Source organism: Leuciscus leuciscus (genome assembly GCF_965113295.1).
Source record: "Leuciscus leuciscus genome assembly, chromosome: 4".
Taxonomy (NCBI): domain Eukaryota; kingdom Metazoa; phylum Chordata; class Actinopteri; order Cypriniformes; family Leuciscidae; genus Leuciscus; species Leuciscus leuciscus.
Window position 1 is genome coordinate 14,560,099 of NC_138728.1, and position 21,127 is coordinate 14,581,225.

Consider the following 21,127-nt stretch of genomic DNA (forward strand, 5'->3'; position numbering starts at 1 on the left):
TATAAGCAGGTTTGCACTTTATCAGTAATAACAATGTATTGTATAGATCAGTTGTTTTAACTATTCATTAACATGAATCGGTTCAAAGGAGTCATTAGTTCGCGAATTGGACGTGTCATACGGTTGTGTGATTATCCCAGCAGTTAGGACATGGACATCCCACAAGGTTAGTGTCAACACAGCAGTGGTGGACCGTAACGAAGTAAATGTAATTCGTTACTGTACTTAAGTAGCTTTTTTGCGTATCTGTACTTTACTGAAGTATTTAAATTTGGGAAGACTTTTACTTTAACTCCACTACATTTCAAAGTCAAATATCTTACTTTTTACTCTACTACATTTTCAAAATCAGTCGTTCCTTTTTATTTATGAGTGGATAAAAACTGAACTGGTCAAACGAGCCACCTATCACAGTAGCCTACAACGTGCGCACTTTGTTTTGAACTTGCCTTGGTGGTATCTACTAAGCGCGAACCAGAGCCGTTAAATAAAGTTGCGACCATAGACAGTATATAAGAGGTTGCGACACACACGGCTTGTTCGACTTGAAGCGGCGCTACACAGACCGATTAGTTTATGACATCAAAGTATAGAGCGAAATCGCGAGAGCGATTGAAAAGCATACAGAGCCGTCTACTCTCTAATCGCTCTTGCGGTATTTTAATGTCATTCACCGATTGGTCTGTGCAGTGTGCCGTTTCAAGTCGAACAAGCCAACTGTGATCTCGCCGCCGCGCGGTCACGTGATTCGTGTAGCTCTCAATAGTTCCAAACAATTTGTGTTGCCAATAATTTTAAGCGGGGCAGAGAGCAGCAGCTATTATTGCAGCAATTATCGGTAAATACTGACGCATAATGAACATTGCTTATTACCTTGCCACTAAAATTACTTGCATATAATAGCATTTTTTTTTCCTGAGGAGTAGCAGAAACACTGCATTAATACGTTTTTGTGTTTAATTTTGTAGGGAAATTGGCTGCTCCCATAATGTAGTGTGTATATATATATTCAATGGCATTGTGCAGGTTTATGTGAATGTATCATAACATTAGGATGTTTATAATTATGACCATAGACGCTTGAGAAAAATGTACAGTAAATACTGTAAATGTATTATACCTTATGGGATCAGTCCCCTTCCGTCCAAAATTAAACACACAAAAAATGTATTCAATTCAAATATATATATATATATATATATATATATATATATATATAGACTAATTAATGTCATTTTATTAATAGATTGATGTGCCAAGAGTGACATTAGAGTCTTCACGTAGACTGAGTTAAGCAAGAGTCTTGTGACAAAAATTATAATAGGACATTATAGCAATAAAAAAATCATAGTACTTGGATACTTAAGTACATTTGAAGGCAAATACTTTTGTACTTTTACTCAAGTGAATGTTTAAAGGCAGCACTTCTACTTTTACTTGAGTAATATTTTACCTTGAGTATTTTTACTTTAAAGGGACTATGTGTAGCTTTTTAGGTATTTTATTATCTAAAATCAATATTTTTATTCATAAATATGCCCTCAATGGTGTACAAATACCTATGCCAATGATCAGACTAATCCTCGTAAACGAAGAATTTATTATCTTTATATACATAGGACGGGTAGGTCCACGGAGGCTTCCATGTAGTTCCGCCATCTTGAAAAACTATAATAGCAGAGAGGGACAAAAAGTACTAGGCCAAGGCATTTCCACAACGCGTTTTCGTTCAGAACCAGCGTCACGTGACTGAAGCCAGCAGAAGCGGAGGAGCAGAGCAGTGAGAGGCGCTTGTCACTGCCGCGGCAAGTTTAAAAGGATGCACACTGCACGATTATTTATACACCGTTCATTCATACATATGCTGAGTCACAGGATAAGGAGTCCTTGTCGTCGAAAAAGTCCAAAATAGACCGTAAAAGGAAACGTGACCGGAGATTACAAAAACAAGGGTTAATGTCGGGATAGCTAATGCAGGAGAAAGCTTTCAAAAGAGACCCTGAAGTTGCCTGCTTTCTTCTCGACAGGTAAGTCAATGTTACGGTCTTAATTACAAGCTTTTTTTCATTGCTTGGTTGTGTACTTTATTATATAGACAGTCGAACATTTATAGTTAAAAGTTAAACAGGCTCTTTGATGAATAGCAGCTATTGAGTAAAGGAACGTTAGAGAAGGCTCTGATGATGATGATATCTAACAATGCACGTACTTCAAAAAATATAACGAGTAAAGGCGGCATTACTACTAATTACCATAGTTAATGTTTTTAACATTCTTTTTTTCGTTGTTTCAAGTTTCAGTTTGTTTTAAATAACAAACCTGTTCACCCGATGAAAAACTCGAAGTGCTATTATAAGACATCCTGTCATAGCTTTTTGGTACATAACGGCAACCGTAGATGCAACGCGCATTTGAAAAAGTGAGGCGCTGGAGAGCATTATTCGTTTGAATGCAAAATACAATTTCACCACTAGATGGGAGAAATTCCTACACACAGTCCCTTTAACTCAAGTACATGGTATGTGTACTTCGTCCACCACTGCAACACAGAAAACATTACATCACTGGATAGGTTTTTTCGTTTATTTAGAGAGTAATTTTATATCAGCTGAATGTGCGGAACGCATTTCAGAGAAGATAAGGCAACGTATTTTAGCACAATTCACACCCAGCGGTAATTCAGGAAAAAAAAAATCTCCGAATGCTCCACATGAAACTTTGGTCTTCCGACCTTTTACCATCATGTCGTTTTATTTTGATTAATATGCGTGCGGGAGAGAAGCAAGACAGCGCTTAATTTGGAGACGGTGAAGTCTTATTTACACTTTCGTCTGGCTCCGAAGAGAGAGAGAGAGAGCGCGCGTGCGACCGGGGCTCTCTCTCTCTCTCTCTCCGCTGTCGCAAAACCTCAACTGTGCGCATGCGTCAGTGGAACCAGACGATAGGCTTAAATGTTTCCCGGCTTGACTTTTAAAAGCAGATGATTGGCTTTCCAGCGGGAGGGGCGGGACATGTGCATACAACCGCCATCTTTGCCGTTACGGGTTTTCCTTATATAGTTGTATTGAGGATTAAGGAAGTGGCATGTCTCTTATATAAATTGTCTCTGCCAATGGTCCTGATTGCTGTCTTAAGGACTTACAATGTCCGCCGTGTGTGTGTGTCTGTTAAGTCCATGAGACTGTAGGGTGTCCCGTTTGTCATTTTAGGTTTCAAAAGGGTTAAGTCCATGAGACTGTAGGGTGTCCCGTTTGTCATTTTAGGTTTCAAAAGGGTTCTACCCCACAGTCAAAACGGCAATACGTCACAAAAGTGTAGACTCAGAGGAAAATAGGGTTTCATTTGCGAAAAGGCCAATGGTAGACGGGACAAGTGTTCAGGAAATTTATTTGTAAAAAAAAAAAAGACTGCAAGGTGACATCACTAATGCCTTTATTAGACTTCCTACCTAGATCTTTGCCTTGAGTAACTTTGAGAAGGTTTCATTAATTTCCACAGGTTTCCATTACATTAGTTTCTACAGGATTGCAGGGTCAATACAATTTATGAATGTTTTTTTTTTTTAAAGTTTTTAAGCTAATTTTAATATTTAAGAAAAAAACTACCATTCAAAAGTTTGAGGTTGATAAGATTTTGTAATATTTTTTTTAAGTCTCTTATGCTCCCCTAGGCTACATAAAATAAGATAAATACAGTAAAAGCAGCAAAAATACAATTTAAAATAACTGTTTTCTATTATTATATTAAAAATGTTCATTTATTCCTTTGCTGCAAATAGAATTTTCAGCATCATTACTCCAGTCTCAGTGTCACATGATCCTTTAGAAATCATTCTAATATTTGCTGTTCAAGATCAATTTCTTATTAAATTTATCCTTGCTGGATCTAATAGTTTCTTAAAAAAAAAAAAAAAAAAAAAAAAAATCGTACTGACCCCAATCTTTTGCACGGTAGCCTATACAGTATATTTGTATATAATATTTTACTTATTTCATAGTCTTAAAAATGTGCATTACAGCTCAATTCCAAGACATGTTCTACTTTATATAGAAAATGCACAGCTGGCTACTGAAGGTTTAAAGCGCAATCATGTGTAACCTAAGACTTTAACGGGAATTATGCTCTTGAAGGATGTTTAATTGAATACATTCAATTAAACATCCTTCAAGAGCATAATTTCCATTAAAGTGTGGCATTTTTCTCTCAATGTTTGCATCTGCACAAGTGAGGTTGTGCAGAAATCCCTTATATAGAGCTGTGTGGGCGTGTATTATACTAATGACTTACTACAGGCACACATTGCTTCATTTTTAAAATAACTGGGATCCATAACTATTACAATGACAGCAATTTAATGCTACTTTATGCACCTGTTGTGAATCCGGCGGAACTTTTGCAGGAAAACCTTTTTGTATAAACGCACCTTGTACGCAATTATTAATCAATGAGAACCACTGTGAGCATGTTTATAAATGGAGTTTTGATAAGTTTTTACCTCCCAGATAAGGTCACGTTCAGTATTTTTTTTTGCTATAGCAGGTAAAGCTGTCAATGCTGGCATTATGATGGGTGCTGGCAACTCAGCACTGGCTTCGGGAGGTTTTTAACACCCTATTAAAAATGCTCTGCAGGGAAACAGCGTAATCCATTTCCTTGACAACCGTTAGGAAGGAAACGTTTTTTTTTTTTTTTTTTTTTTTTTTTTTACATTTCTATAGCTAAAATACTCTGTACTCTATTCCTTTCCTTTCTTTCTGTTGCCTCGGCAACTACAGGAATGGATGCAGGTCAGAGCTGGGGGAGGGTAATCAGCACGAGCAACTTAACACTCACAAAAAGACTCATACACACAAACATATGCACGAGCATCCGATTCAGTCACACAATGTATAGGATTTAGTCACAGATCCATTATACATCAGCTCAGTGCAGTATTTGGACTACCGTTCCTATGAGTCTGTGGCTCACCTGGGAACGTCACCTGTTTTAGTAACAATCTCACTGCTATCTGCACTATGACAGCCATTTAGAACGGAGACATTCTTCTGAAAAGCAACAGATCCCTTTGGCAAATCAGTAGTACAGTAGTTGTGAAATTGTTTTCTTATAGAGCCACAGTCTGACTTAAATCAGAAATCTTAAAGTATAGAGCCATCAGCAACAGAACAAAACAGATTACAGTGACTGCATCTGCTCAAAGACATCGTTCTAGAAGCATGCAAGGTGAAATGAATGATCTTAAAACTATTTTAAAAATAGTTATTAAAGTCCACATTTGTTCTAATGGTCTGGAGACTGTACACTAAAACCATTCCCTTAATCAGTATTTGTATCTTAGACTTAATTAAAACTATATTCTCTGAAAGTGTTATTTTCCCCTCTGGCAAATCGTTTTTTTTCCCCAAGCAAATTTTGTTAGATTTATGCTAAGGAACTAGGAAAACAATTTGCCAATGAATAGAGTATGATAATTCAGCGTATCTTTTCTGAAAACAAGCCTTAATATCAATACTAAATAATGCAAGTAAATGTATGTTGTTTAAAGCATATTTACACATTTGTACTGTAAAACAAGACAAAACTATTCTGATTAAGAAAATTATATTTTGCAGTGTAGTGTAGTGAACCACTGTGTGTGCAAAAGAAACATTAATTAAGTGTTAGAAAATGAGTTAATGGGTCACTCATGATGACTTTCATTTCATCAAATCATCAGGGGGAAAAAAAACAGCATAACTGACTGACAACATGGACTTTTTGGAACAATCATACCAGTTGACCAGCTAATGCAATTAAATACATTATTCAGATCCATCATAGACAAGAACCAACAAGCCCACAGACCAGCACTAACCAGCATATAGGCCTGGTTTCACAGACAGGGCTTAGATTAAGCCAGGATTAGGCCTTAGTTCAATAAGGGCATTTAAGTCGTTTTTTTTATAAACGTGTCAAAAAACAAAAAAACAACACCTTACTGGTGTGCATCTTCAGACAAAACAATGGCACTGGCATATTTTAAGGTACGTCAGTGCAAGTTGATTTCAGTTAAAACAGCTCAAACATTTATTTTAGTCTGAGACTAGCTTAAACCTTGTCTGTGAAACCAGGGATTAGTTAATTAGTTTAAGCCTAGTATGATTTTTGCAAGTGGACCATTCTGCCATCTGTGCTACATTTAAACCAAAAGTGTGATCTCTCTCTGCAGAAGAATTTACTGGTAATCATAAATGTGCAGGTAGTATTGATCGACTCTTCCAGGAAACAACATCTTCCAACTTGCCCTTTCATCTCTACAGGTGCTCCTGAACAATCATGATTGCTTTAACACTTTCTCCTCCAAACACACACCAGGCAAACACATTCATGCATTTGAACACGCCCACGGTGGACATGTTTTCTGCATTGTCAGAGGAGTGACGTTGACCACGTGTTGGAATGCAATGTCTCGAGTTAACATGCAGCACTGGATTAACAACAAAAAGGACCATTTCCCAGATAATACGTACAAAATTAAAGGAATTATGTTAAAGTTGTCTCATTTCTAATAATAATAATTTTATTTTCATTTATATTTTCCTATAATATGGCTTTTTACTGAACACCTACTTGCTAAAACTTCTACAATCTTCTAAACTAAACATGTTAATCACATACTTCTAATAAAAATGTAAAACTAAATCCCTTTGCTTTCCAAAGTTCCCAAAGTACTGATATGAGAGTACAGACAGGAAACACACAGGCCAGGCAATACATTCACATGATAAATGTCACAAAATCCAAGGATATCCTAAAGCCTTCATAACCTTTTAAGGTCTACAGAATCAATGCTGAGCATTTTCCAACAATCATGTAACAGGAGACCAACAAATTAAGACACTGAGGACTCAAGTACAGAACATCTGACATAATCACAGCTTACCTGAGAACAAACAGAGAACAACAAACATTCAAGTACACATGCAAACCCACACCACCCACAAGATGCAACTGATGACTAATGAAAAAAAGGCACACTCTCAGAACTGGCCGTAGGGAAAGACAGAGATGGAAGTGTGAAGGAGACACTCACCATAAACTGAACGTTGTCGAAGCCATTAGACAGCAGGTGGTTTTCGTACTGCACCAGACCGATGTTGTCCAGCCACTGTCCTACGGACTGGACGGGGCAGCGGGGGCCTATCAAGGGGTGCAGAGGGAGGCGTTTGAGAAGTGAGTAGCCATCCACCCGGTAGCAGCGACAGTCCGGCTGCGAGAGCTGGCACTGCCACATCATGTTCCGCGCAATGTGACTGTCAAACGAACCCGCCATGCTCAACAAGCGACGGAGAGCGCGAGTGCAAACAGGAGAGACGGAGAGAGTGAGAAAAAGGAGGTAGAAAAGTGATTTCAAGGAAACAAAGAAAGTAATGCTTAGAACAGTAGAGAAAGGGAAGAGAACAGAAAGAGAGAGCAAAGTAGAAGAGGGTCCCTCTCAGGAGAGTGAGCGTTAGGGTCCGTGCTGGTGGAGAAGTACGCCGGCGGTGGAGGTAGGCATGCTGAAGGCTCCAAATTACATCCACAAGAGAGGTGAGAGATGCGCGATCACCAACCACCGCTTCAGCCGCTGTGCTGCTCAACCTGTGTCTCAGTGTGTGGAGAGTGCAGGCATGTGCATGTGTGCATTTGCGCGTGCGGGAGGGAGCGAGCGTGTGTGTGTGTGAAAGAGGATAGGAATGACAGCGTGCAGCTTGCTTGGTAGAATTCTGTTTCTCCAGCACTCCCACACTCATTTGTATGCCTCTGCATCCTGTGCCACTGTGCTCTCTCTCTCTCTCTCTCTCTCTCTCCCTCCCTCTTGGTCTCTCTTTCTCCCTCCCTTCTTTCCACTAGCTGTACCTCATATTGCCGATAATAGCCATCAGATCAACCCCAGCCTCTTTGTCTGAGTGCAGAAGCTGCTGTTGCTCCCTCCCACACGCACACACACACATACACACACACACTCTGTGGGCGTCTGTGAGCATTGGTGGAATGGTAACACAAACAGGCTTTCTGAGGACAAAAAAAAACGAGGGACCACTGCAGAGGAGAGGCAAGACAAAAGTATAGGAGAGGCAAGGAGAGGAGACGAGACAACAGGAGAGGCGATGACGGAAAAGGTGAAAGTAGAGCAGATGAGAGGAGAGTTGAGAGGAAAGTAAAGGTGAGAAGAAAGATGAAAGGCAACAACAGAGGTTGCAAAAAGAGAAATAAATAGAGAGGAGAAGAAGAAAGGGAGGAGAGGTAAAGTGGATGCCGTGAAAGAAAAGGTGAGGAGACAAGAGGAAGGGTGAAAGTTAAGGTGGCATGAGAGGCAAATAGAAGAGGAGGTGAAAGAAGAAAAGAAGAGGAGAGAGGACAGGAGAGGGGAGATGTGCAAGAACAGGAGAGGAGGTGGGAAGAAGGGAGAGACAAAATGAGAGAAGGTGAAAGGAGAGAAGGCAAGAGGAGAGGCACAATCAGATGATGCAAAATTAAAGGAGAGGAGAGGAGAGGAGGACAGGGGTGGAGACAAGGGGAGAGGCAAAAATAGAGGAAAGAGGAGGTGGGAGAAAATGCAAAAGGAAAGGAGGCAAAAATAAGAGGTGAGACGAGAATGAGAATGAACAGGAGGTGAGGGGAGAAGACAGGAGGCAAGAGTATAGACACAAAGAGGATGAGAGAGGACAGAAGGTGAAAGGAGAGGCAAAAAGAGGAGGTAATGTAAAAAAAAGTGTTGAAAGGAGAGGAGAGAAATACAGGAAAGGAGACAAGAATTGATGCAAAAAGAGAAGGGAAAGGAGGAGAGACTAGAGGTGAAAGGAGGCAAAAGGTGAGAGAAAAGAATGAAAGGAGGCAACAGGAGACAAGAGGAGAACCAAAAGGAGAGGAAAGAGGAAAGGAGTAGAAGAGAGTAGGCAAAGGGAAAGAATACAAAAGGAGAGGAGGTGAGACAAGAGAATGAAAAGAGGCAACAAAAGGTGAGAGGAGAAGACAGGAAGCAAACAGACAGGCACAAAGAGAGGATGAGAGAGAAATGAAGGTGAAAGGAGAGGCAAAAGAGATGGGGAAAATAGGAGAGGAGGTGAAAGGAGAGGAGAGAATGACAGGAAAGGAAACATGAGAAGAGGCAAAAGGAGAGGAAATAATAGGTGAGAGAAGTCGAAAGGAGGCAAAAGGTAATAGGAAAGAATGAGAGGGGGCAACAGGAAACAAGTGGAGAGAGGAAAGGAAGTGAGAGGAGAAGAGGAGGCAAAAGGAAAGAAGAGGAGAGGAGAGGACAAAAGGTAAAAGTGGGGTTAAAAGAAAGCAGGGGATGGGGGGATAAGGGAAAGGGAAAAGGCAAAAGGAGAGGAGGCAAAAAGAGAGGATGTGAAATGAGAGAATGGCGAGTGGAGAGAGGACAGGAAGTGAAAGGGGAAGAGATGAAGTAAGAGGAGAGGCAAGTTAATTGTTAATTTCCTCATTATTAACTTTAATGGTTTTCACTTTCGTTGCTGTGAGAATCCCAGGAGCGTGATCTCCAGTCAATGAAATGTTCCTTTCCCTCTCAAAAACTAAACCGTCCCAAGATCAGCGCTTAGAGGTCTAAACTGTCCATCCACTTCTTGTCCCCCTGCTCTCATTATGACTACAGTGACGAGAGGAGAGCGCGCAGTAACCATGGTTACATCTCAAAAAGCTCCCTGTCTATGAGCAGGTCTTTGACACTACTGAAGGAAACCCTCCTGTCTCACAGTGCTGCACACTTCACAGCCGTTAGTTGGTATTCTTACCATGAGCTCCCTATAGTTATGGATATATGTTAAATGTACTGAGATGACTCACTATATGCATCAACATCACACACAAACATAGACACACAAACCTGAGTGATTCTCCGTAATCCCGTCCAACTCTGTGCCAATTCCAGCACCTATGGAGCTCATAATCTTGTCAATCTGTGGAGAGGAAGAGTGAGAGAGAGAAATTGTGTGTTTGCATAACGGCAGGCTCTCATCGCTATTTTTATATCTTTATTCCATGGCATTTCCCCACAGACTTCTCCTCATTGCTCTTTTTCTACAAGCTCACTTTTTAGTTTTTTATTCGTAAATGCCAGTAATTGTGCTCCAAAACCACTTAATTGTTGGCTAAAAGCAGGGGGAGAAATGGGAATTTTGGGAAGGCAATTTATCACAATCAGCTTCGTTTGAGAATATGTCAGTTTCGGAGAGAGAGCAGGGAGTGTGTTTTTTGATGAATGTCTCCTCATTAAAATGACATTGATGTTTGGAGTGAAGAAAGTGTCGTTTCACAAAGCCGAACACCTGCCTTCAAAGAACAGCCCTCGCTGTGTCCCAGCAGACCGTGTTTTTACTCCAAAGAGAAAGCGGCTCGGAAGCCCCAGACGAACGGATGCAGAACTCTCCCCTTTGATCAGTTATTTCTAATGTATGTTCTCCTTTGAAGACCTGACATCTGGGTGAGGCTGGGGAGGAAAATGCTCTAATGCATTAAATCTATTGACTATGGAGTTTTAGTCGTCAAATGAAGCAGGAAGCCCCCTGTATCTAAATATAATCACTGACCTGAAAGAGAATTGACTCTAAAGAAGAATTCACACAATATTGGAGGCTGAGACTATTTTTATCATGTGTGCTTTGTTTATTTTGATCTTTGATAACATGTTGCAATAGGGTAATTTCTGTCAAAGATGTTCGGGTCATATTTTTGTCATTATTGTAATGATAATTAAGCACATTCCCCCCAAATCTCTCATTACTGTAAAAAAAATTGAAAAAGCAAAGTATTTAAACATAATAATGAGAACTTGAGGGTTAAATGTGCTTAACTAACTGTCATGAAAATAAATAAATAAATGAAAATCAAATTAATCTTGGTTCTTTGTGCAAACAACACCTTATTTATTATTTTAATTATAGGCATGTTTTTGATTTGACTTATCAGTTCACTCAGTATAATTAGGATGTCATTATTCAAAGGCACTTCCTCCATTAATTGACTGACTGCTTGACTTTTTATATGCTACATTACCCTGAATAAAAGCTGCCCTAGAAGAAAACAGATCACTGTCAGTGCAAAACAGAAGCGCAAACGTGTCCCAGGCCTATCATTATGCAAACTTTATATATTAAAGAAACACATTAAAAATCATTTAGCTGCCATGACAACATTGGTGAATAATTTAGGCTTTCTGGCGAAAGGGCATGATTTTTGCATCACACATCCAAAACATACGCTGAGCACCGAAAGAAAACCTTTCAAGCCAGTCAGCTTGGTTACTTCAAGCTAAGTGAATTAATTAAGTGGAAATGATTCTGCAATTAGCTGGTAATTAAAACGTTATTACCTCTTCCCACTCTGCCGTAAAGGAGGGGGTTCTCTCCAGTCTGTTGGGGCTGCTTTTACCGGGGCTGCTCTGCCCTCTGGAACTCCACTGCTCCTCCTCGATGGGAGACACGGCCACCAGGTTGGAGTCTGATTTGGAGAAATTTCTGGACAGCTGAAGGTCCAAAACGTTTTTTGGCATGGACCTCATCCTCCCAAGTGTGCAGGCTCTTTCTTCGTAGCTGGTATTGCCGCTTGCTGGGCTATTTCCGCCCCTGCTGTTGCTCCGGGCCTCCCCGTTCCTAGCATGCACCCCCGTGGTCTTATCACCCAGTTCACCGAGCGGTAACGTCCCCTGGTTGACCCGTGTGTGAAAAATCGTCCTGTAGACTATCTGCGGTTTGGCTTCTCTTTGGGTCTTAAGGGCAGACGCCTCACTGCCAGTGCGAGGGAGCGGAGGAGAGTACTCGGGCGCTCTGAGAAAATTCCCGTGCCGGACCGGGGGCTCAGGAACGCTGAACTTTCGCACTTTGCTGTAGAGTTGGTAGGGGTTATCAGGGGATTCGCAGGCAGGAGATGAGCCGTGGAGGAGGCCGGCAAACTGCTCGGGAACGTGGCTGTTTCTCCGGTCGTCTCGCTCTATGCACTCTTTCTGGTGTACCGTCTCGTCTGCAGGGGGGGAAAAAAATCTGTAAAATCTGATTCTCAAGGCTTCATTCCTTCTCTCTCCCGTTCATGCTTTTCTTTTACACATAAAACACAAACACACATCAATAACAGTATAAACAAACCATTTAAAATGTAACAAACCTAGAAGGAACAATGTTGCTTTTAGTGCCTGGACAGTGTCCCCCCTAAAAAGATATAAATGTGTCCTCACTCTGAAATACAAGCACCCAGGCAGATGCTGGATATGAAATAGTGTTGTGTCTGTGTATATATGTCATTCGGTCGACTAGCTGTTGAGACTAGAACCAAATGAGTGCCTGAGGCTGGGGGCAAACCAATCTGTTCATTGGAGTAAGAGAGACCCTGTTCTTGTCCTCCTCTTGTCCCCTACGGCCCACAGAGAACTGTCTCCTGCACTGTCCCATGTAAAGAAGCCCAGGACTTCTTCACTAAAAAGCTCTTAAAAGCTGTCCTCAGGCAGCATGTGATCTGTAGTGTAAATGAGGATCTCAGTTCATGGAGGTCACCGGGTTTATTCAGTTCTTGATAAATATGAGCGGTGTATATATTTATTTTTAGGCTCTTATGTTTAAATTCATCAAGATGTAGGTGTTCTTCATTTTTCTCTGTTTATTCTGTACAGTCATGAGCGTTGGAGGTTTTAGAGGTTGTTTTTGCTTGCTAAAATGTAAACAAATATTAATAATATCTAGATTTTAATATCTTTTCAGAAGAAAACATGAATGTTGCTAGCAAGTTGAAAAATCACCACCCGATGCAAGGGGGTTTTCGGGTGGATTCTAACATGTTCAAGTAAACAAAATCATATTATACTGTATATATAGCTATAAAATTAATTTTCAAAGTTCTAATAAAATATCTTATAAAAGTAATAGCACACCTCTCCTTAATAAGCTCCATGACTTGAGGTATCACTCTTGTCTGTAGCACAAAATGTGTGAAACATTTTAATGCACCTGAATTCAACATCTTCAAGTCTTAACCTTTAAGTATGAGCAATAGTAATAGGTCATGCTTATTAGGAAAACTAACTAGGTCACTGTGAAATCTGCATACTTTTTTATCACATTTTCTGTGCTGACAGTATAGTTTTGAAATAAATATGGAACAATGGTGTATTGTTTATTTCATTGTCAAATTGGTATTCAAAAGTATTCTCAGATTATCCAAAATTTCATAAAATTAACATGCAAGGGGGTGTGTAGAATAGTATGAATGGAAAGATTTCAAGTTTTCTGCAGATGAAAATTACACACAAACCTAACCATAACTGTAATTATAATAAATGCAAGTGAAATTCGGTCAAATAAACAGACATTTAGTATGTTCAACCAAGCCACTGCATTCACACACAGAACACATGCACACATATTGGTACATCCTGCTTTGATCCTGTCCAGACAGTCACATGAGTTTCCCTTTTATCTCATAATGCAGAATAATCAACTGAACGGAACGCTGTGCTACAGGCCAAAATAACCACCGGAATAGAGGCATCTGAAAGGAACACAGAGAAAGATGCTATTTTTATTTAGCATCAAAAATGTGTCGATCTTGCATAAAGCTCACAGCACAAATAAACAAGACTAAATGGAGAGGGAGCAAATTCAGCTTTGATGAATAACTAAAACGCCTCTCAAAAGCATTTCTGGTCTCGTCCCATCACATCCCAACCTCACAAGTCCTCAAAACAGGCTCTGAATTCGTTTTTTTTTTAACCTCATTAAAATGTGCCTATAAAGCAGCACAGTAATGACATGTAATATAAATCACAGGACTGCATTTGCATGTACTGCACCACCTCTACACGTTGGATCTCATATTTGGAATCTAAAGAGAAAAGGCAGCGTCCCGTGTGATAAATACGGGTGTGGACGGCGGAAGACACGCACCGCTTAAAAGGTTTTTGATGCGTATTCTGGATTGGACTCCAGCAGACAGATTTAGTGAATGCGGAGAGACATGACGCTAAACAGGATATCAGTATCTATAACACTCCGAGGGAGACATCAGAGCTCAACGCTCCCCCGTCCCGTCCTTTTCCGTCGTCGGTGCCGTGTTCCAGCTCGTGTAAACAGAATTTTCAACAGATAAAGATCAAATTACACTCCTGCAGGCTGAGGGAAAGCAAAACAGGTGGAGACAACAAGAGAATGAGTAAATCTTGCTCACAAACAAAATGAGTTTAAAGGGATAGTTAAAAAAAATACTATCAATTACTCACCTTCATGTTGTTCCTAACTTTTATGACAATTTTTATGATGCTTTTGCATAATTTTTATAATAGCATGGAAAAGAGTGACGAGTTCATTGTTCAAAATGTCTCCTTTTGTGTTTCATGGAAGAAAGAAAGTCATGCTACAGGTTTGAAGCGACATGAGGGTGAGTTATGATATCATTTTTGGCTGTAATATTTCACTTTTGACCCTGAAGAGAGAGGATAATGTTGTACAAAAGGGTCTGTGTCAGTTTTGATCATCTAGAGTGAAAGGATCGTAAGTTAAATGCCATGATGAGTTCATCCATTGAGAGACAGAAACAGCATGAACTATCACAATAGTAGTAAAGGTCACTGCCATCTCAGACAAAACAGCAGTCGGCATACAAAACACAGAGGCCTTGACCGTCATCTGCGAGAAGCCAAATACAAACACGCTGCGGGAAAAACTCACACTGAAAAGGATCAAAGGAACAAGGTAGGTTGACTCTATCTGAAGAATTCAAGGGATAATCTGCCTTACTAGAAGTCTACACTACAAGAGAGTTACATGGCTCAACTAGTCGTCAGTATAAATTGTAGTTCACTGGCCTCTTTACTACACTAATAAAGATGCAAATCAGCCCCCCAAACCACAAAATGATGCCATTGCCAATCCTGATTGGTCTAATATCCGCATCAATAGTTTGAGAACACAATCAATAGTTTGAGAATACCGTATTTGATTAATTTAACATCAAATAAAAGATAGACTGATAAAAGTAAAGTTGCATGTTAAAGTCAGCATGAAATGGAAGCTGCAATAGTTTTTCTTACCTATTGTGACATATACAGTATCTGAGTGAAACTTCTGGAATGAGAAACAAATGTAGGATGGGACTTGTTTTTTGTCCTCGGGAATTGATTTGATCATTGTGAAGTTGGGCGTTGCTAACTAAATGGAGGCAGATCGGAATGCCAGTTTGCAGTCAGTTGTGGAGGATATTTAGTCCCATTCTCCGCAAAGACATACAGTAAGTCATGAAGAGAACAGACGTCGTTTTGGGCGGAGGGAGTTTAATGTTTTTTGATTAAATATTATGAGTGCACATACATTTTAAATAATAATAATTATGTGCACAGATAAACCCTTTATAATAAACAAGGTAACATTCTATTAAAAAAAAATAAGAATTGTCAATTTTGATTTCATGGTGACTTTAAAGGAAAATGAGTGTGTTCACCAAAGCTCACAGGAAGGCAGAAGTGGATAACCATCTACAGTATAGAAACCACTCAGCACACCTACACAGCCATAATGGAAAGTTCACATCAGTTTCTGGGAAACAGATCAAATAAAAAGCACAATTTATGGGTAATATAAAGGCAAGAGCGCTTCGAGATCTTTGCCACCATCACTGAGAAAAAATGTGTCACCAAACTACAACAGATAACAGAGGAAAGAGATTGTTTTGTCTGCGGGTGTGTGCGTGTGTGTGTGTGTGTGAGAGAGAGAGAGAGAGAGAGAGAGAGAGAGAGGGAGAGAGAGAGTGTGTGAGTGTGAGTGTGAGTGTGTGTGTGTGTGTGTGTGTGTGTGTGTGTGTGTGTGTGTGTGGTTACACTTTATTTTGATATTCCACTTTAAACATTATAACTATAAGTAACTTTGCAACTACATATCAACTAACTCTTATTAAACTATTAGTAGACTGTTATGTTAGGGTTAGATGTTAGGGTTCGGTTTAGTAGAATAAGTATATCTTATAATATCTGTTGGAGGACCATCACAATAAAGTGTTAGCAGATATTAAGCAGACAGTCTACTGATACTCTAATGAGAGTTAGTTGGCATGCAGATGCAGAGATACTTTAGTTAGTAGATGTTTAAAGTGGAATATCGAAATAAAGTGTAACCAAAGTTTTCCATGACTGCTGAAACCCTGAACAAACCAATGAATTCTTTAATTAAATGAACAAATATAAGATTACAAAAATATAGAATTAATTAATCAATAAATGACCTGACAGTGTAATAGTATTTATATATCTTTTTTTAGTGTCTTCCTCCTCCTTAATTTCTAATATCTGTCCCTTTTCCCATTTTCCTCTCAGATTAGATCTACAGCTGGAACCGCAACAGGTGACATCCGGTAGTCATGGAGACAACACAGTGGCTTCCTTAAATTATGGGCTCAAAGGGAGAGATGAAACAGTGAAAGGAAGAAGACAGACAGAAAGAAAGAAAGTGATCTAATGCAGATTGACTGTGGCGCCATCTTAACTGACCCACAGGGCAAAGAATCAGAGAGATCTCAGCAGAAGTTCCCAAGTCTTATCTGAGCACAGCAGAGAGTGCATCAAAAGCTCACGCAGGGTACAAAAGTCTGATCTGGGGTCAGCGGGAGGAAATCTATCCTACAGCACAGCGTCTGAACTCTTCCCACGTAATTAGATCGCTAGGGTTACTTGTCGTAATTTATAAAAGACACATATATGAGAAACTTGAGCTTTGAGGTGAAAACAGTGGGGCAGAGATCATCCTCTGATAAAAACAAATCCTTCCTATTCAGTTTGATGCACTGACAGGTTCTGTGCTCAAAAAAAGAAAAAAAAAAGAAAAAAAAAGAGCAGAGAACAGGTGCAAAAAGCTACTGAATCACCAGCTGTTGCCCATTCCTCATGTTTAAAAGGATCGTTTACACATAGTTTCACACACACACATTAAATTATGCCATCACTTAAACATTCCAAACTCCAACAGAAGTAACATAAAAGGTGTACAAATGACTCAAGTCACTATATTCCAATATAAGCATTTTATAAGCTGGTTATATTGTTATAAAAATCTTAATGATTTACGTTACAAGATCGTCAGGATCATCAAATGTTTTGCCCATATAAATATCAGCAACTTCACCAAAATACATATTTTTTTTGCAATAGGTTTAGCCCTAATAAAACTGGGTTTAGCCCTGGTGTTTTTTCCTCCTTGAGTATGAACTCAATATTCTCTTATATCATATATATATACAAAAGCCACTAAATCTGATGTAGATTTGATAAATATATATTTCAGACTCCTTGAACTGCCATCTTATCGTGGTGGACGGGTTTGAGTACCCGAACGTTCCTAGGAGCTATGTTGTCCGAGGCTATATGCCCCTGGTAGGGTTTCCCAAGGCAAACAGGTCCTAGGTGACGGGTCAGACTAAGAGCAGTTCATAAGCCCATTATGAAGCAAATAAAAACAAGGACCGAGATGTTGTCCGGCATGGCGCAGCCGGAGGCCCACCATGGAGCCAGGCCCAGGGTTGGGACTCGCATGCGAGCACCTGGTGACGTGGGGCCGCACTCCTGTGGGCTCACCACCTGCAGGAGGGACCGTAAGGGGCGGGTGCATAGTGGATCGGGCGGCAGCCAAAGGCGGGGGCCGTGACGACCCGATCTCTGGACACGGAAACTGGCTTTAGGGAAGTTGAACGTCACCTCGCTGGCGGGGAAGGAGCCTGAGATTGTGCTCGAGGTTGAGAGGTACAGACTAGATATAGTCGGGATCACCTCCACGCACAGCTTGAGCTCTGGAACCACACTCCTTGAGAGAAGCTGTACTCTCTACCACTCTGGAGTTGCCCATGGTGAGAGGCGGCGGGCTGGTTTGGGTTTGCTTACAGCCCCCCAGCTCAGCCGCCATGTGTTTGAGTTCACCCCGGTGAACGAGAGGGTCGCTTCCCTGCGCCTTCACGTCGGGGACAGGTCTCTCACTGTCGTGTGTGCCTACGGGCCGAATGACAGTGCAGAGTATCAGGCCCTCTTGTAGTCTCTGGGAGGGATGCTGGAAAGTGCTCCGACTGGGGACTCGGGGGTCGTTCTACTGGGGGACTTCAACGCCCACGTGGGCAGCGACAGTGACACCTGGAGGGCGTGACTGGGAGGAACGGCCCCCCTGATCTGAACCCGAGCGGTGTTCTGTTATTGGACTTCTGTGCTAGTTACAGCTTGCCCATAACTAACACCATGTTCAAGCATAAGGGTGTCCATCAGTGCACGTGGGACCGGGACACCCTAGGCCGGAGGTTGATGATCGACTTTGTGGTCGTTTTCATCCAACCTCCGACCGTATGTCTTGGACACTCGGGTGAAGAGAGGGACGGAGCTGTCAACTGATCACCACCTGGTGGTGAGTTGGATTCGATGGCGGGGGAGGAAGCTGGACAGACTCGGCAGACCCAAACGTACTGTGAGGGAACGTTTGGCAGAGTCCCCTGTCAGAGAGATCTATAACTCCCACCTCCGGCGGAGCTTCGACCGGATCCCGAGGGAGTCTGGAGATATTGAATCCGAGTGGACCATATTCTCCACCTCCATTGTCGACGCGTCCACGGAAGCAAAGGAGGAAGCGTCCATCACCCAAGCTGAAGTCACCAAGTTAGTCAAGAAGCTCCTCGGTGGTAAGGCACGGGGGGTGGATGAGATCCGCCCTGAGTACCTCAAATCTCTGGATGTTGTGGGGCTGTCTTGGCTGACAAGCCTCTGCAACATTGCGTCGCGGTCGGGGACAGTACCTCTGGGCTGGCAGACCGGGGTGGTTGTCCCTTTTTTTAAGAAGGGGGACCGGAGGGTGTATTCCAACTACAGGGGGATCACACTTCTCAGCCTCCCCAGGAAAGTCTATGCCAGAGTACTGGAGAGGAGAATTCGGCTGATAGTAGAATCTTGGATTCAGGAGGAACAGTGCGGTTTTCGTCCCGGTCGTGGAACACTGGATCAGTTCTATACTCTCTCCAGGGTCCTGGAGGGTTCATGGGAGTTCACCCAACCAATCCACATGTGCTTTGTGGATTTGGGGAAGGCATTTGACTGTGTGCCTTGTGGTGTCCTGTAGAGGGTGCTCTGGGAGTATGGGGTCCGGGGCCCTTTGCTAAGGGCTGTCCGGTCCCTGTACAACCGGAGCAGGAGCTTGGTTTGCATTGCCAGCAGTAAGTCAGACTTGTTCCCAGTGCATGTTGGACTCCGGCAGGGCTGCCCTTTGTCACCGGTTCTGTTCATAATTTTTATGGACAGAATTTCTAGGCGCAGCCAGGGGCCGGAGGGTGTCTGGTTTGGGGACCACACAATTTCGTCTCTGCTTTTTGCGGAGGATGTTGTCATGTTGGCCCCATCAGACCAGAACCTTCAGCATGCACTGGGACGGTTTGCAGCCAAGTGTGAAGCAGCTGGGATGGGAAACAACACCTCCAAGTCAGAGGCCATGGTTCTCAGTCGGAAAAGGATGGCTTGCCCACTTCAGGTTGGTGGAGAGTTCCTGCCTCAAGTGGAGGAGTTCAAGTATCTTGGGGACTTGTTCACGAGTGAGGGAAGGATGGAACGGGAGGTTGACAGACGGATCTGTGCAGCTTTTGAAGTACTGCGGTATGCGGTCGATGTACCGGTCTGTCGTGGTGAAGAAGGAGCTGAGCCGCAAGGCGAAGCTCTCGATTTATCGGTCAATCTACGTTCCTACTCTCACCTATGGTCATGAGCTGTGGGTCATGACCGAAAGGACAAGATCTCAGATACAGGCGGCCGAAATGAGCTTTCTCCCCAGGGTGGCTGGGCGCTCCCTTAGAGTTGGGTGAGTCAAGTCAAGTCAAGTCAAGTTTATTTGTATAGCGCTTTTCACAATACAGATTGTATCAAAGCAGCTTCACAGTATTAAATTAAAATAATACAACAAAGTTTGTTTCAAGAGGAATTTATTGATTGATAAAATTAAATTAAATATCCCCAAAATATCCCCAACTGAGCAAGCCAAAGGCAACAGTGGCAAGGAACCGAAAAACTTCATCAAGTGACCTAATGGTGTCCTAAAACTCCATCAGGTGACCTAATGGAGAAAAAAAAACCTTGGGAGAACCCAGGCTCAGTCGGGGGCCAGTTCTCCTCTGGCATTTATGAGCTAGAGGCCGGATTGTAGTTTGAACTGTAGGATTATATGAATGCCTGGCTGAAGAGATGCGACTTTAATCTAGTTTTAAACTGGGAGAGCGAGTCTGAGCAACGAACAGTATCAGGAAGACTATTCCAGAGTTTTGGAGCCAAATGTGAGAATGCTCTCCCTCCTTTGGTGGTTCTGGATATCCTAGGTATGACCAAAAGCCTTGAATTTAGTGATCTTAAAGAGCGCGATGGATTATAGGGCGACAGAAGATCCGTTAAATAGACTGGAGCTAAGCCGTTTAGGGCTTTATAAGTCAGTAGCAATACCTTGTAATTAATACGGAACTTTATAGGTAACCAATGCAGTGATGATAAAATCGGTGTTATATGATCATATTTTCTTGATCTAGTAAGAACTCTAGCGGCGGCATTTTGGACTAACTGTAGCTTGTTTATTGAGGATGCAGGACAACCAGCTAGTAAAGCATTACAGTAATCCAGTCTCGAGGTCATGAATGCATGAACTAACTTTTCTGCATCAGAAACTGATAGCATATTACGTAGCTTAGCAATGTTTCTAAGGTGGAAAAATGCTGTTTTTGTAACATATGAAATATGATTTTCAAAAGACAGGTTGCAATCGAGTATAACACCCAGGTCTTTTACTGTAGCGGATAAAGTAACAGGACATCCTATGATGTTAAAGTTGTATTGTGCGAGGTTTTGTGGGCGGTTTTTTGAACCGATAAGTATTACCTCTGTCTTGTCTGGATTTAATAAAAGAAAATTACGGGTCATCCAATCTTTTATATCTTTAACACACTCTGTCAATTTGGAAAATTTTGCGTTTTCATCCGGCCTTGATGAAATATATATTTGAGTGTCATCAGCATAACAATGGAAACTAATTCCATGTTTCCTTATAATATTTCCAAGTGGCATCATATATATTGAAAATAACAGAGGGCCTAATACAGATCCCTGCGGCACTCC

General features: G+C 41.5%; 1 protein-coding gene across 5 annotated transcripts in view; it reads right to left on the reverse strand.

Annotated features, from left to right (window-relative positions):
* anks1b (ankyrin repeat and sterile alpha motif domain containing 1B) overlaps positions 1-21,127 on the reverse strand; it is a 174,912-nt gene that overhangs the window by 42,366 nt on the left and 111,419 nt on the right. For all 5 annotated transcript variants that reach the window (XM_082167784.1, XM_082167783.1, XM_082167782.1 and 2 more), the window contains 3 exons: positions 11,354-12,000; positions 9,869-9,941; positions 7,073-7,179 (listed from right to left, as the gene is read on the reverse strand). In XM_082167784.1, coding sequence (XP_082023910.1) covers positions 7,073-7,179; positions 9,869-9,941; positions 11,354-12,000 — 827 coding nt within the window. The remainder of the gene's footprint in view (positions 1-7,072; positions 7,180-9,868; positions 9,942-11,353; positions 12,001-21,127) is intronic.